General features: G+C 40.5%; 1 protein-coding gene across 3 annotated transcripts in view; it reads right to left on the reverse strand.

Moving 5' to 3' along the window:
- snx25 (sorting nexin 25) overlaps nt 1–16,453 on the reverse strand; it is a 208,382-nt gene that overhangs the window by 126,012 nt on the left and 65,917 nt on the right. The window contains exon 1 of one of the 3 annotated variants that reach the window (XM_048527575.1): nt 3,866–3,979. The exons of 1 other annotated variant lie outside the window; for it this stretch is intronic. Coding sequence is in view for 1 of the 2 variants with exons in the window: in XM_048527574.1 (XP_048383531.1) it covers nt 3,531–3,543 (13 nt within the window). In the remaining variant the exon portion in view is untranslated. Of the gene's footprint in view, nt 1–3,530; nt 3,559–3,865; nt 3,980–16,453 lie in introns of those variants that run through there. One more of the 3 variants, XM_048527574.1, reaches the window with a different exon arrangement.

Genomic DNA, 16,453 nt, shown 5'->3' on the forward strand with positions numbered 1-16,453 from the left:
TACTTTCTAGACGCTCAGTAATACTTATTTTTTTAAAAAGTGACATTTTCCCAATAACAGACACTAAGTTAACTAGCCTGCCCTTAGCTGATATTTGTCTGTTTTTCAATAAAAGGTGGCACATTAGCAGTTTTCCAATCCTCAGACTTTTCCAGACTCTTAGAAGTTTACTACCACTGTATCTACTATCTCTGCAGCTAAGTCCTTTAGCATCCCAAGATGTATCCCATCAAGTCTGGTGGACTTACGTCTTTAGTTCCATGAGTTTCCCTAGCACTTGTTCTCTCGTGATAGTTATTTCTATTCCTCTTTTGCCCCTTGATTATTTCTCAATTCTAAAAATGCTATGAGCGTCTTCTACTGTGAAGATTGATGCAATTTATTCACCTACTCTTCTCTTTTCAGGTTCCCCATTTTCATTTCCCCAGCCTCATTCTCTCAGGGGCTTGTGTCCACCTTGGCTTCTCTTCCTTCTTCTAGATTTAAAGTTCTTGCTATCCACATTGAGAGTAACCATGGAATAACAAAGTTTAATAAGAGTGCAAATAAGCTTGGTAAACATTAAAAGAGAACCTGGAGATTCATTTTTTTATTAGAAATTCTTCAGAAATGGCAAGATTGCCAGAGAAAATAAGCATAGCACACAAAGGCAAAACTGTAGAATTATGTTTTTATCAGACCACAGAATGAAAACATGAAAAAAATAAATAATTCAAAGCTTATCTTATGCTTTGCATTAACTGAAATAGTGGGTTGTGGAGAAGTAATTGAAAAACATGACGTTAATATTGATCAAGGAATTAATAATTAATCTTAAATGCATAAGCTTCAGTGCAACAGATATTTATATTAGTTAAGGTGTAACAAAATGCTGCAGGGATTTCAAGTTTATTGTCCATTGTGGTTTATAGTGAATAATAAGGAGAACAGGATAAATAATGTTAAAAAGGCAAGGCTTAAGGCTTTGTGCCTTAATTCATGGAGTATTCATGAAGTAGTGGATGAACTAATCAAGCAAACAGATTAGAAACAAGCATGATCTGGTCTCGATTATGGAGACCTTGGGGTGAGGGAGTTCACAACTAGGGGGCATGGGAGAAAGATTTCAAAAGGGACCTGAGGGACTATGTTTTCAGAGGGTGGCTCGTATGTATCATGAACTGACAGAGGAAATGGTAGTTCAGATACAGTTAAAACTGTTAGAAGTCATTTGGACATGTAAATGAATACGAAAGGTTTAGAGGGATATGGACCATACACAGGCAAACAGAACTAATTGTGTTTGAGAAGCTTGGTCGTCATGAACAAGTTACACCAAAGGGTCTATTTCCACGCTGTATGACTATGATTCCACAGAGATATCAAAGAACATAGGTACCGAGTTGGATGATCAGCCATGATCATATTGTATGGTGGAGCAGGTGCAAAAGTACCAAATGGCCTATTCCTGCTCCTACATTCTATGTTTCCATGCCTCAACCACTGATATCTCATGGCAGCACTGCGTATCATCTAAGATACACTGCAGCAACTCACCAACACTCCTGACAGGCAGCATGTTCCAAACCTGCAATGCCTATCACCTAGGAAGACATGCCCATCAGAAAACTTGGAACACCACCAGCTCGATTTCAAGCCACACACCATCTTGACTTGAAAATTTGTCTCCTTTCCTTCACTGCTGCTGAGTCAAAATACTGGAACTTTCTCCCAAACCACACTGGATGTGTCTATACCAACAAGGCTGCTCACCATGAGTTTCTCCAGTGAAATTAGGGATGAGCAATAAATGCTGCCCTAGCTAGCTCACACTTTCTATGAGTGAATACAAAAAGACTCCTCAATAGCAGAATAAATATCCTGCATGTGGGATTGCAATCTCTACAAATCCTGAAGTTAACAACACAAGCCAAAATGTTCCATTAGCCTCAAATACCTACAGACTTGAGCTCTACTTGGCCATTAGTGGGATCAGCAAAACTCAATCACTTTATCGAACCACTATTATTGAATTATTGTCCAATGCAGCATGTTGCGAATCAAATTACAGCAATGGAATATAAAAGGCATGATATAACTGCTTTTATAGATGAATTCAATTTACAACTGGGACCAACCCAAGTTGTCTTCTCTGTCTTCCGGCCCCCCCAGCCTTCAATATACAAAAGTTGCCTTTTGATAATATTCAATTCATGGCTCTTGGCATTTTTACAAGTACAGACATATCCAAATAACATTTTTGTACATGCCTATAAATATCAAGACAAATCTAATGCCATGCAACATCATTTTATGAAGGTGAACACAGCAGACAGAGCAGCATCCTTGGCCTGCTGTGTTCATCCAGCTCTACACTTTGTTTATCTCAGATTCTCCAGCATCTACAGTTCCTACTAACTCTAAATCATTTTATGAAGGCCAAGTTTTAAAGAAACACACAGATCACAGGACAGGACAGCTACACTAAATACATTAAAAGGATTGTTCACGCACCAGCTGCTCACAAGACAGCTCAGGTCAGCGAACAAAAGTGAGACTGGGAATAAATAACATTTCAATTTCCTGCAGCAACAGCATCACAATCTCCAAGGAACAATTTTATGACCAGCAACTACAAGGAATACAATTCACACCACAGTCTGCACTACACAATGCTAGCAAAAATCCACAATTTATTTTCTCAGAAAACACGCTCGTCTTTTTCTTAAAATATTCATTACACAAAGACTGAGACCTCATTATTAATATACCGCACAACCCACTTCAATCCAGACAGCATGAGGATGAGGATAATTAAAAATTGTTAGCATTCACACAGATCTTTTCTCCCTCCCAGTAGCGAACACCAAGGCCTCTCTGAACCTATCTGAGCAAAGGTGAAAACTTTAACATATTTAATTTCAGAGCCAACAGTGCAAATTCATTCCCACAACATGGACTGCCCAGGGATTGGAAAATCTAGAGGCAAAACAAGTGTGTCTTTGGCAGCCCTCCCGGGGGCCAAAATCAGAGAAAGTTTGTTAGTATTGCCCATAAGCCGCTGTTTATCCCAACTGACTGCATCTCTGCTGCGGTTCTTAATTTAAGGGAAGGATCGCTACAAGTTTTAATTCAATTTCATAAATTATTAAAAATTACAGGCTTCTGATAGATTAGTAGATGAGAAAACTAATTCGAAACTGTGCCAATTATCACTCACAAGCAAATTGGCCCTGTCAAAGAACCTCAAAATTATCTTAAACCCAACCCAGATGATGATCAATTCAAGAAAGGGCTGTTTATGGTTACATGCAGGTCATGTAGTCAAACCATAGCAGTTTTGTTCTCTTCACACAACTGGATTACTGAGGATTTAGTTTTTACATTTAAATTTTTATACTGACTGAGACATGCATCAATAAGCTAGCCAAACTAAAAACAAGGCTTTCTTTCAGCAAAGTGTTGACCCTTAGTTGCGATTAACATCATCTGACAAATTAACAAAGGAACCAAGCTCATTTATATTCAAGACATCCATGATTGAAACTTACATGGTCCATCCATTTGTTAGCAATTGTCAAAGATGGGTTTATCTGGATAAAACACGACAGTGAAACTTCTGTGCTTCGAATGTCTGAGTCTCTCAGTCATGTTAAAAAACATCCCACCCCATCAATGATTTTGAACTTAAAAGGAAGTTTACTTTTAAAACTATGATACACAAGAGTCATGGTGCTAAGATTAAAAAGGCTCTTTCCATAACATTCCATTCTTCCTTCGTGCCTGCTTTAAACCCGATCCACTTGCAACAGTTTCTACTTTCGTAGAAAGGTCACAGACCATAAACATCAACTTTTTCTCTCTGCAAATACACTGCCAAACTGACCTGCAGCATGTTTCCAGTACTTGCAGTTTACGTTTCAAATCTCTAGCCTCTGCTGTTCAGCTTTCACAAGCGCCTGAAGTTTATGAAGCATATTATGCCCGCATCACCTCAAAGGTGCTACATAAATGCAAGTTCTTTCATAGTCAGCAAGTACAGTCATCAATTCTGACTCCAACCAACCTGTCATTCCCTATTATCCTGTATTAGCATTTCAGTTGGAAATTAGGAGGTAATTATGTCCATGCTTTGCCGAACAGACTAAAACATATGGTATTTTTTTCAGTGCAGCCTTAATTTTCAGAATGATCAAGGTAAAATCTTACGCTTTATATTCATACTTTTGTGAAGACGGTGTGCAGCTGTGGCAAACTGGCTTCTAAAAGTAGTTCACTTCATCATCACACTAATTACCACTGACAGTTTTGGGAGTTATTTTCATAAGAAGAACACTCAGTCAGCGTTCGAAGGTCAGGAGGCTAATATTGCCATCTCACAATGTAGTCACCAAATGATGAGTGAAAATCACTTCAATGTATCAGATAAACAGTCTTACCCCACATTAGCCTACAAACGCCAAGTCTGGCCTCCCACCATCAAGACATAGTAACATAACGGTCATTATTTCAAAAGTTTTCCTTCTATATTCTTGAAAACACTTCTTAAACAATCAAACCAGGAAACTTCAAAAAAAAAAGCTGGCCAAAAGCTTACAAGTCAAGCAAACAAATTTTGGACCACCAGCATATACGTGAATACTCAAAAATGTAGGATAGCAGGAAGACTACAAAATATACTTGTCACCAGCTTAAACAGTGATTAACAGTAATTGTACTTTTCAAGCTAAGATATTACCTTGCCAAAGTATTTTATTTTGAAATGAGAAAATACAGCAGCTGTACGGACTTCAAACCATGCTTTACCAGATCCAGTTATTAACATTTGGAACATAAATCTATGTAAATGACATGGAATTGGGAACTTAAATATTGCACAATACACACCTACAGTGTAGCCAAACAGCTTCGCAGGCTGACACAAGGCCCACTGCTGACAACAGTCCACACAGTAGCCATACAAAAGAAAAGTGCTAAGTCCCAGTATCTTACCACCAAAGAAGCTTAAAGCAGATCATGGCAACAGGAACAGTCTGTGCAAAACAATGCTCCTATGAAGCAGTTACTATCTCCTGTAAGTAACTTGGAAAAGTTTCCACACCAGAAACACAGTATAAATTATTGGCTAATTCTGAGCAATGAAATAGCACAGCTAATTGCATTACAAAAGATGATGCATTGTGTTAAACAAACTTGAGTTACCAGCAAATGACAAACTAAATCTGTCAAGGCTCTTAGCTTTAATTATAATATTATGTTAGATGACATTACAGCAAGTAGCAATGTCAGTGTGCAGCTGCAGAGAGATGAAGGCCAAGTGACTAGTTACTGACTAGTGTTGGAAATTTGATACAAAGGAGGACAGAGGTACTTGAACTAGGGTTTACCGCAACAAATAAACTCGGCAGGGCAAGAGGTAAGTGGGAGGGGATAAAAGGCATGACTCGAGAGGCTATCCGGCAATAAGACTAGCAGCTAAGCAATGTCACAAACCACAGCATGATGCAGGTGCAGGCAAAGAAGCTGGTTGTCAAGTTGGACTGGCAAATATTTCTAGTCTTTCAGGTAGAAATCAGTTTTCTGAAGAGTCTAGATCCGAAATGTCAGCTTTCCTGCTCCTCTGATGCTGCTTGGCTTGCTGTGTTCATCCAGCTATACAGCTTGTTATCTCAGTTTTTCAGCTGTGTTTTGATCTTCAGTGTTTTCTGTATCTTAGAAATAACTGCTTAAGTATTAAAGTGACACTCACTTTCAGTTTATAAAAATGATACACTAGTACAGTGATGTATAAACAGCAGGGAATTCCAAATTAAATCAAATACAACAGCGATGGCAGGATGGATGATGTGTGGCTGCTGGACACTACAATGTGATCCAGGAGTGAACACATCTGAACTAAGTGTTTGAAGTTTGAGGAACTTCAGAACGGAATTGAGGAACTGGAGTCTGAGCCTCAAACATTTGCACCACGTCAGGCAATGGGAAAGTTGCCTTGACACTTTGCTCCAGAGGGCAGTCGCACCCAACAGGCTACACAAGTCAAAATGGTTTGCGATCAGAGACAGGCAGGTGTGACCACAAATGAGGCAGGTAATAACAACCCAGGTGGTTAAAATTGAGCAGCAATAGCCCCTACAATTGTGCCAACAGTTACGGGGCTCATGCAAGCTGCGTGGATCACAGTGGGGACTGCAAGAAGCACAGCAAACTCACCACTGCACCCTGATACAGGGAGTAATTCTAGTTGGGGAAGGAATTAGGATAGGAATGTAGTTGTATTGGGGCCAGCATCATTAGGGGGAAAATACTGTTCTCTGTTGCCATGAGCAGAAGTCACAAAGGCTGTGCTACCTGCCCAGAGCCAGAATTAGGGATATCTCAAGTCTGGAGAACAATTTCAAGAGGGAGTGGAGGGATCCAGCAGTAATCATCCACGTTGGTACCAACAACAATGGCAGGACTAGGAAGGAGGTTTTGTTGAAAGTCTTTGCACAGTTAACAGCCAAGCTAAAAAGCAGAATCTCCAATGCAATAATCTTGGAATTACTGCTTGAGCCACAGGTGAACTGACATAGGGTAAATAAAGGCAAGGAGTTAAATGCATGGCTCAAACATTGGTCGAATGGGGCAGTGGCATTTGCACTGGAGTAAAAAGGAGCTGTTCTGGTGGAATGGGTTTCATGCAAACAATGTCCTGGTGAATTGAATATCTAGTGCTGAAGATAGGGCTTTAAATTAGTTTGAGTGAGGATAGACAAGGAAGATATATAGGTCTACAAAACAAGAGGATATGGCAATACTACAGGGCAGCTAGTTGGATGATGAAATACAGACTGTGCCAGCAAAGGACAGAGTATACAAACACAGAAAAACACAGTGAATAAGGTTCAAAAGAGGATAAATGATAAAAAGGCAAAATTCATAGCTCTTTACTTCAATGCTCACAGTACTTAGAACAAAACAGATGAATTAATGGCATAAATATACATAAACAAGGATCATGTTATAACCGTAATCGAGATACGGTTATAAGGAGCTCAAAGCTAGGAACTGAATATTCAACGATATGTCAGGAAAGAAAGGGTGACGTGGTAGCATTGTCAGTACGGAATGGTAACAGGTTACACAGAGATGGTGGCACAGTAGGTCTCCTGAACCTGCCCCATCTGCTCTGAACACTCACTTTTTCATTTCTTCCCCCTTTTGTTTTTCCTTAACTCTTGTCCTGAGCTCAGATGGCATCCACAGCAGGGAGCGAGACAGGTGTGGACCAGAAGGAGCCCAGTGCTGACCTTGCAATGGCAGCAGTGAGCGAACCCAGGCGAAGTCAAGTGAGACCTTCCTTATCTTACCAAGACGAGCACGGGACCTGGCATTGGAACGAGCACATATTACATAAGCAAGATAGGCCCTGCGACAAAAGATGGTGCCTGAAGGTCTGAAGCGACTTTGTTGTTGGTTGGGTCCGGCGCTGGTGGCAGTAAAGAGATGGCAGTAGGCCATCACGGCAACATTGATGAGACGGGCCCAGCAGCAAGAGACGCAACTCTGTTGTTGGTGAGTTCAGTGCAGGTGGCAGCAAGGTGACAGCCAAGGAGAATCAGCTCTGCAGCAAAAGATGCCATCTGAAAGGTGGCAACTTCATGTTAGTTGGGCCCAGTGTAGTCATCAATGAGGCAGTACAGAAAGTATGGCAGTGCAGGTGTCGTTGATGATAAGCTGGCTGATGACTGAGTGACTAGTCTATTTTACGACATTTAACTTTTTTCCCTTCTGTAAAATCACATGACAATAAAATCATTCATAATTCAACAAGTACAATTGCGAGAAATGATCTTGAATCGGAAAACTTAAAATGAGTGGACGTTAGAAATAAAAAAGGGAAAGACGACACTGTTAGGAGTAGTCCAAAGAACCCCTAAAAGCAGCTACACAGTGCAGCAGAGAACAGATCAGGAGATAATGAGGGAATATATCAAAGATAGTCCATTAAGCATGGGTGACTTTAATTTTCATGTTGACTGGAATAGTCAGATGAGCAAAGAAACCCATGAGGAATGAACTATGGAGTGTATTCAAATGGTTTCCTAGAACAATAGTTTTTCGATCCAAACAGGGATCAGAGTATTTTGGATGTGTAATGAGGCAGATTTAACTAATGGTGTCAGACGAAAAGATCCCCCAAGAAACTGACCAAAACATGGTAGAAATTAGCATTCAGTTTGGAGGTGAGAATCTTGGGTTGGAAACAATTGAATTAAGCTTAAATAAAGGGTAGTTACAAAGGAATGAGATCAGAACTGGCTGGATTGGACTGGGAAAGGAGTGTAGCAGCAAAGACGGCTGAGAAACAATGGTAGACTATTAAGAAAATACTCAATGGCTCAGGGCAAAGACATATTCCCATGAAGGAGGAGGATTCAAGTAAGGCAAATCAGCTAACGTGATAGTCAAGGATAGCATCTAATTGAAAGAAAAAACAAAAAAATGTGGCAAAGGTTACTAGTAAGACAAACATCAAGAGTTTCTTTATGTATATAAGGAAAAGAGAAGCCCAAGTGCATGTAGGCAACTTGGAGAATGGGACCAGGGATCTAGGAAACACCAGAGAAGCTGCATAAGTACTTTGCTTCAACCTTCACGGCACAAGATCCTAATAGCATCCCAAAATTACTCCATATTCAAGGGGCAAAAGTAGGAGAGGAAATAAACACAATACCTATCTCTAGAGAACAAGTGCTAGAGGAACTAATGGGGCTAAAGAGCAATACGTCCACTGGGCCTTATGGGATGCCCGCTAGGATATCACAGAGATAGTTGACAGTTGTTAATCTTTCAAGGAACCTTAGACTCTGGAAAAGTTCCAGTCAAGAGAATTGGAAAACTGCCAAGTAACACCTTTATTTAGAAAAAGTAGAGGAAACAAAAACCAGGTAACTATATGGCCAGTTAGCGTAACATCTGTTGCTGGGAAAATGTTGAGAGTCTAAATAAAGGATATAATAGCACAGCATTTAGAAATACATCATATGATTAAGCAACATCAGCATGGATTCATGCAGGGGAAATCACGTCCAACAAATTTACTTAAAATTATGTGAGGTGTTAAAAAACTGAATAAAAGGGGAAGCACTGAATATAAAATATTTGGTTTCTCAGAAGGCGTTTGATAAGGTTTCACAAATTCGGCTTTTTAAAGATAACAGCCTTTGATACTGGGCATAGTCAATTCTGTAACCCTGCCCATACATTAACTAAAAGACAAAAGAATAGGATGAGGGAAGCATTGTCAGGATGGCAAGTTGTAACTTGGTGTGCCACAGGGATCAGTGCAGGGATCACAATTATTTACAATATATATTAATAACTCAAATGGGGAAGATAAATGCATCATAGTCAAGTTTGCTGATGACAAAACTAGGTGGAAGGACTAAATGGTGAGGATGACAAAGTCTATACAAAGGATACAGGCAGGTTAAATGATTGGGCAAAAACCTGGCCAATGGAATATAATTTGGGAAAATATCAAGTTATGTACTTTGGCAGGAAGAATCGAGAGGCTGAGGTGGAGAAAGATGGCAGAAAGCTATAGATCATGGTTTTAGGAATCCTTAAGCATAAATCACAAGAAGCTCACAATCGGATACAGCAGGCAATAGGGAAGGAAAATGTAATGTTAGACTTTAGCTTAAAGGGAACGGAGTTTAAAAAAATGTATCGACAGAGCTAAAACTATACAAGGCTTGAGACAGACCACAGTTGGAATACTGTGAGCAGTTTTAGACCTTTATCCAAAGTAAGAAATACTGGCATTGAAAGCACTCCAGAGAAGGTTCTCTCCACTAATACCAGGTACTGAGGGGCTGTCTTACGAGGAGAGGTTGAATAGGTTGGGCCTATAAGCATTGGAAATTAGATGAATGAGGCAATCCTACTGAAACATACATGATGCTTAGGAGGCTTGGCCATAGATGTTTTCCCTTTATGGGTGAATCTAGGTCCACAGGGCTTAATCCCAGAATAATGTTTTGTACATTTAGGGCAGAGATGCAAAGGAATTTCTACTGAGGGTAGTGAATCTGCAGAATTATTTACCACTGAGGGCTAATGAAGTTGGGTCGTCAAGTATATTGAAGGCTGAGATTTTTAAAATCAGTAAGGGAATCAAGGATTGTGTGGATAAGGCAAGAAAGTGGACTGGAGGCTTACGAGATCAGCAATGATATCATGAGCAATCTTGATGGGTTGAATGGCCTACTTCTGCTTCTACATCTTCTAAATAATCCTTTCTGACCTGAGGCATGAATGTCCAATGAGATTTAAAACAATTGGCTGGATGATGTAAGGTCTTCAAGATGACATCCTAAATGTTAATGATTTGCATACCAAGAATGATATTAATAAGAGAAACCAAGAAGATATACGTATATCCATCTTTATGCCCAACAGACCTGGCCCTTTTGTAAAGATTCTCTACTGTGCTTTCCTTCTCCTCAGCGTTCTCAATTTCTACTCTCTTGAAAATTACAGCAGACTCTTGAAACTATTCAAATTTCCCAGTAGAAATTATGGGTCTTTATGAGCCACCAGATAATAGCCCTCTCATTTCTGTTTTATATCTAATTAAGGGTTAGTTAAAAATAGATTCCACCTTATCCCCTCAAGTCCAAAGGACAACAACATTATTCTCTCATTCCACTATCAAGATATAGTGTATCAGCACAATCAGCATAAATGCCACAAAATTAAAAAACATGTAGCCCAGTAGTGACAAACACAAAAGGAAGCCAAATACCTATTAAATACAGGAGAAGGGTTAAAGAGGAGATGGCATGTCCTTACTCACATGAATGTTTGCTGCAAGCATTTGAACTTACTGGCCATAGAACTATTCTCGAATGGAAAAAAATATTAACAGTGCATGGTACTGAACTTCAACTTGATGGCTGCCTCCATAATTCAAAAAATAAATGCTCAGGTAATGCAGCAATCCCTCAGAAGTCAAAATGTTCAGTGAGTTTGTTACCCAGCCGCTTGATACATTACAGCAGTACATGAGGAATTGGGCAGATTAGTATGAATACTCTAATCAGTTGAAGTACTGCCAAGTATTTTTTTTGCCTCACTAGCAACTCAGACAGTTCTCCTCCCTCACTGCTGGCATCATTTCTCTCATAAGAAAAAAAAAAATCAGACAAGCCTCTGTATATTGCTGTAACCACCAACACCTACTCAATTTGTGCCTGCAGCTCTCCATGCTACTAATGCCTCCTACGCGCAAAGTTAGATGCCTTATTACCCAACAGCATTTTTGAATACAGTGTCTAGCTTGAGGTATGATCAAGGCAAAGTTTGCAGAGTCTGGTTTACTGAAAAAGTTTGCACCGTTTCTTTTTTCAAACATTTATCTAAAAAAGATGGCACAAGTGCAAACAGCGTGACTTCTCAAACTTCTTAAAAAAATTAGAACAATTTCTTTTTCAAATTGCAAACATGGAAGACACAATGACTTTCTATTCTAGCAACCAAAATAAAGTGCTGGCAGATCGGGCAGCATCTACGAAAACCAAACAGGGTTAACATTCCAAGTCAGAACTGAAAACACCTAGGAAATAGTGGTATTTATACTGATGATGGATGGAGTGGAGGGGAGGAAGTGGGACTACATTTTCCCCAACTTTAAAACTTTCAAAATGTTAACTTTTTTCTCTCCACGGATGATGCCAGACCTGCTGAATTTCTCCACAACTTTATTTTTGTTTCAGATCTCTAGCATCTGCGCTTCTTTATTTAATCCCCTTCTAGCTATTCCAAAACAAACAAAAACAGAAATTGCTGGAGAAACTCCGCAGGCCTGGAAGCATCTGTACATACATAAACAGAGATAATTTTAGAGTCCAATGACCCTTCTTCAATTCTGTATTCCACAGCAATTCCATGTTGTTAAATTTGAATATCCTTTTAGCACACATTGTCCTGTGCCAGAGCCTGCAGGGAAATGTTCATTTCTGATCTGAAGTCACTAAGATTCAATGCACTTCAGTGGTCACAAATCATGCATTGCTCATCAGCAAATTGTCACATGTTTGATACAATTTTACTCAGTTTATTTAATAAACATCTCACAAACCAACAGGCTAAGAACAATGAAAAAAGCAGCTCAGATGCTATAAACAAGTAATGGCAATTTTCATCACCCCCTGAAAAACTCTGCTTGCTTACTTCATCAACTGAAGATATCATCAACTGACACAGAAACTAGGAGCAGGAGTAGGCCATTCAGCCCATACCACCATTCGATATGATCACTGCTGATCCTTTACCTCAATGCCATAGTCCTGCTTTCTTGAGACCCTGTGATGTTTTCAATATCTAAAGATATAGCAATCTCTGTCATGAGTCTACTCAGTCACCCAGCTTCCACAACCGTGAAAGCCACATGTTGGCCATCAGGTGAAGAAATGATTTCTCATCTCAGCCCTAAAATGTATCCTGAGACTGTATCCCCTAGCTCTATACTTCCCAGTATATGAATGGTATTACAATAATAAATACAACACAACTTTCCAAATAGGTCTGGAATTTGAACAACTTTACCACTGCAAAGCAAACCAATAGGCAAGAGATACCCACCTAACATGATCCTGATACATCAATCATAGTTGCAGCTGTCCAAGACAAATCAGTGCAGTGACGACATCATATCTCCTCATCAAGACAAAGCCCATCCTTCCAAACAATAAGATCTTTCAAAACAGGAGGAGCAGGCTATTCAACTCATCAAGCTTGTTTTGCCTTTCACTAAGATCATGACGAATCTGACTATGACCCTCACTATACTTTCCTGCCTGACCCCATAATCTTCTACACCCTTAGCGACCGGACATAAAATAATGCAGCTTTAAATACATTCAATGACTCAGCCTTCACTGCTCTCTGGGGAGCAGAATTCCAAAGATTAACAACTCTCTCAGAAAAATAACTCTCTTCATTTGTCTTAAAAGGGGAAACTCCGCAGGCCTGGAAGCATCTGTACATACATAAACAGAGATAATTTTAGAGTCCAATGACCCTTCTTCAATTCTGTATTCCACAGCAATTCCATGTTTCAAAAAAGTACTGTCCCAACATTATAGATTCCCCTACAAGAAGAAACATCCTTTCAGCCTCTCCTCTGTTAAGCCCTCTCAGAATCTTACACGTCAATAAGATCACCATGCGTTCTTCTAAACTCCAGCATGGACAAGCACAAATTGCTGAACATTTTCTCATAAGGTTGTAGTCATTTATAGCACGTAAGAAGTGGTTGTAGTTGCTGGAGGTCAGTCATCTCAGCCCCAGAACATCTCTTCTGGAGTTTCTCAGCAAAGTGCCCTGAGCCCAAGCAACTTCGGTTGCTTCATCAACAACATTCCCTCCGTCACAATGTCAGAGCTGGGTATATTTGTTGATAATTGCACTACGTTCCCTTCCTTTACGGCAGCGCAGTGGCTCAGTGGTTAGCACTGCTGCCTCACAGTGCCAGGGACACGGGTTCGATCCCACCCTCGGGTGACTGTCTGTGGGGAATTTGCAAATTCTCCCCGTGTCTGCGTGGGTTTCAAAGAAACAAAGAAACCTACAGCACAGGAACAGGCCCTTCAGCCCTCCAAGCCTGCACCGATCAAGATCCTCTGTCTAACCTGTCATCTATTTTCTAACGGTCTGTGTCCATTTGCTCCCTGCCCATCCATGTACCTGTCCAAATATATCTTAAAAGACGCTAATGGGTTTGCATCTACGACCTCCACTGGCAACGCATTCCAGGCACCCACCACCCTCTGTGTAAAGAACTTTCCACGCATATCTCCCTTAAACTTTCCTCCTCTCACTTTGAACTCATGACCCCTAGTAATTAAGACCCCCACTCTGGGAAAAAGTTTTTTGCTATCCACCCTGTCTATACCCCTCATGATTTTGTAGACCTCAATCAGGTCCCCCCCTCAATCTCCGTCTTTCTAATGAAAATAATCCTAATCTATTCAACCTCTCTTCATAGCTAGCACCCTCCATTCCAGGCAACATCCTGGTGAACCTCCTCTGTACCCTCTCCAAAGTATCCACATCCTTTTGGTAATATGGCAACCAGAACTGTACACAGTACTCTAAATGTGGCCGAGCCAAAGTCCTATACAACTGCAACATGACCTGCCAACTCTTGTACTCAATGCCCTGCCCAATGAAGGAAAGCATGCCATATGCCTTCTTGACCACCCTATTGACCTGTGTTGTCACCTTCAGGGAACAATGGACCCGAAAACCCAGATCTCTCTGTTCATCAATTTTCCCTAGGACTTTTCCATTTACTGTACAGTTCGCCCTTGAATTTGATCTTCCAAAATGCATCACCTCGCATTTGCCCTGATTGAACTCCATCTGCCATTTATCTGCCCAACTCTCCAGTCTATCTTTATTCTGCTGTAATCTTTCCTCCCACAATCCAAAAATGGGCAGTCTAGGTAGACTGGCCAGGCTAAATTGCCCATAGTGTTCATGGACGTGTTGATTAGGGAGATGGTTCTGGGTTCAATGCTTCCAATGTTGGTGCGGACATGTTGGGCCGAAGGGCCTGTTTCCACACTGTAGCGGTTCTAGATTACTTCCTTAGAAACTCTGTTAGCCCCACTTTCAAAAACTGATCAGAGCTGGCAGCCCCCACTCCAGAACACTTCACTGTCTCTGGCACTTCTCCCCTTCATCTGCTTGAGTAAAACCACAAGCTAAGAAAGATATTTCACTGCACAGTAAATGCAATAAAACTGCTGAAAGACATGTGATCAGGTGTCCAAGAATAGCTTCTGCCTTTTGGCTAAAGGAACAAAGTAGCACTTTAGAATTATAGAAAATTTAAGGCCACTATCTGTATAATTACACTTCCAACAAAAGTGACTCCTTGATAACAACTACAGGGCTGCTTTACCTACGGATGTATTTAAATGCCTTTGGGGAATACATTATTTTACTGTCTCATTTTTGAAACCTTCTTACCATATATTCATTTATGTGCATGCTAATGCTTCTATCATTAACATTGCTCAGCTGCTATTTTACAGTATTTTGCTTCTACATTCAGATTTCCAACATTTTTCTTTCAGTCTTGACAACCTTTACTAATTTCATATAATTATTCTTTTGGTCTTGCATTCATCCCCCGTACTTTCACAGAACAATGTTAGAAGAACTTGTTACATTAGAGAATGGCTGAATGGGACAGAATTTGAACAGATCCAGCATCTAAAAACTAGGCATTCAAATGATACCATGGACAATCAGCAGTAGCAGAATTGTATTCAACAACAATCTGTAACCTCATGGCCTGTCACATCTTCCATTTGACCATTGTCAAACCAGAAAATCAAAACACATTCGAAGAGGAGGTCAGATGGGCGTGCCAGAAATTGCACCAAGCATACGTTACAGTATGTCAAATTCAAGCTACAGAGGGAAAGTTGCAAGCTAAACAGCATGGAGGAGCCAGAGTCATGGACACCATCCACAACAAAGCAGTCCTCTTAATTGGCACCACATCCACAAGCATTCACTCCCTCCACCACTGACACTCGGTAGCAACGTAGTGCAGTGCACTATGTACAAGATGCACTGCAGAGATTCACCTTTTCAACAGCAACTCAGGATGGGCAAGAAATGCTGGCCAGCCAGAAACGCCCACATCCCACAAAATGAATAGAAACGTAAAACATGGGAGGCTAGTCAAAAAAGCAAGAGCCAGTGAGATCCAGGGCAATTTGACAAATTGGATCAAAAATTTGAGCCAGGAGGCAGAGGATGATGATCGAAGGATGTTTTTGTGACCGGGAGCCTGAGTACAGAGGCATACGACAAGGTTCAGTCCTGGGTCCTTTGCTGTTTGTAATATCCATTAACGATCTAATAACAAATACAGAAAGCCGGAGTTCAAAGATGGCAAAAATTGGTGGTGTGATAAACAGCGAGGAAGAAAATGCCAGACTTTCAAAAAATATAGATGGGCTAAACAGTAGCAAATGGAATTTATTCCTAAGTAGTGTGACATGATGCATTTTGGGAGGGCCAAGGCAGCAAGGAAATTCAAGATGAATGGTTGGACCCTTAGAAGTACAGACCTAGGAGTGCGTGTCCATAGATTATTAAAGGCAGCAGGGCAGGTAGATATCAAGGCTGAGGTGGCATATGGGTTATTTGGCTTTATAAGTCATGCAGTTGTCTGGAACAGCAAGGAAATTATGATGGGAGACTTTAGTTGGGCCACAGCTGGGAGTGCGGCATTCAGTCTGGTCACTACATAAGAGACAGAGTTCAGAGGAGATGTCACCTGCTCGGCTCTGTTTCAGCAGTGAAGAGAAACTAAATAGTTTGACATTGTTTTCTTTAGAATATGCAGAGAGGGGAACTGATTAAGATTGACAAATTCTGACAGGCACAGCCAGGAAAAAAT

Source organism: Stegostoma tigrinum, chromosome 3 (assembly GCF_030684315.1).
Source record: "Stegostoma tigrinum isolate sSteTig4 chromosome 3, sSteTig4.hap1, whole genome shotgun sequence".
NCBI lineage: Eukaryota > Metazoa > Chordata > Chondrichthyes > Orectolobiformes > Stegostomatidae > Stegostoma > Stegostoma tigrinum.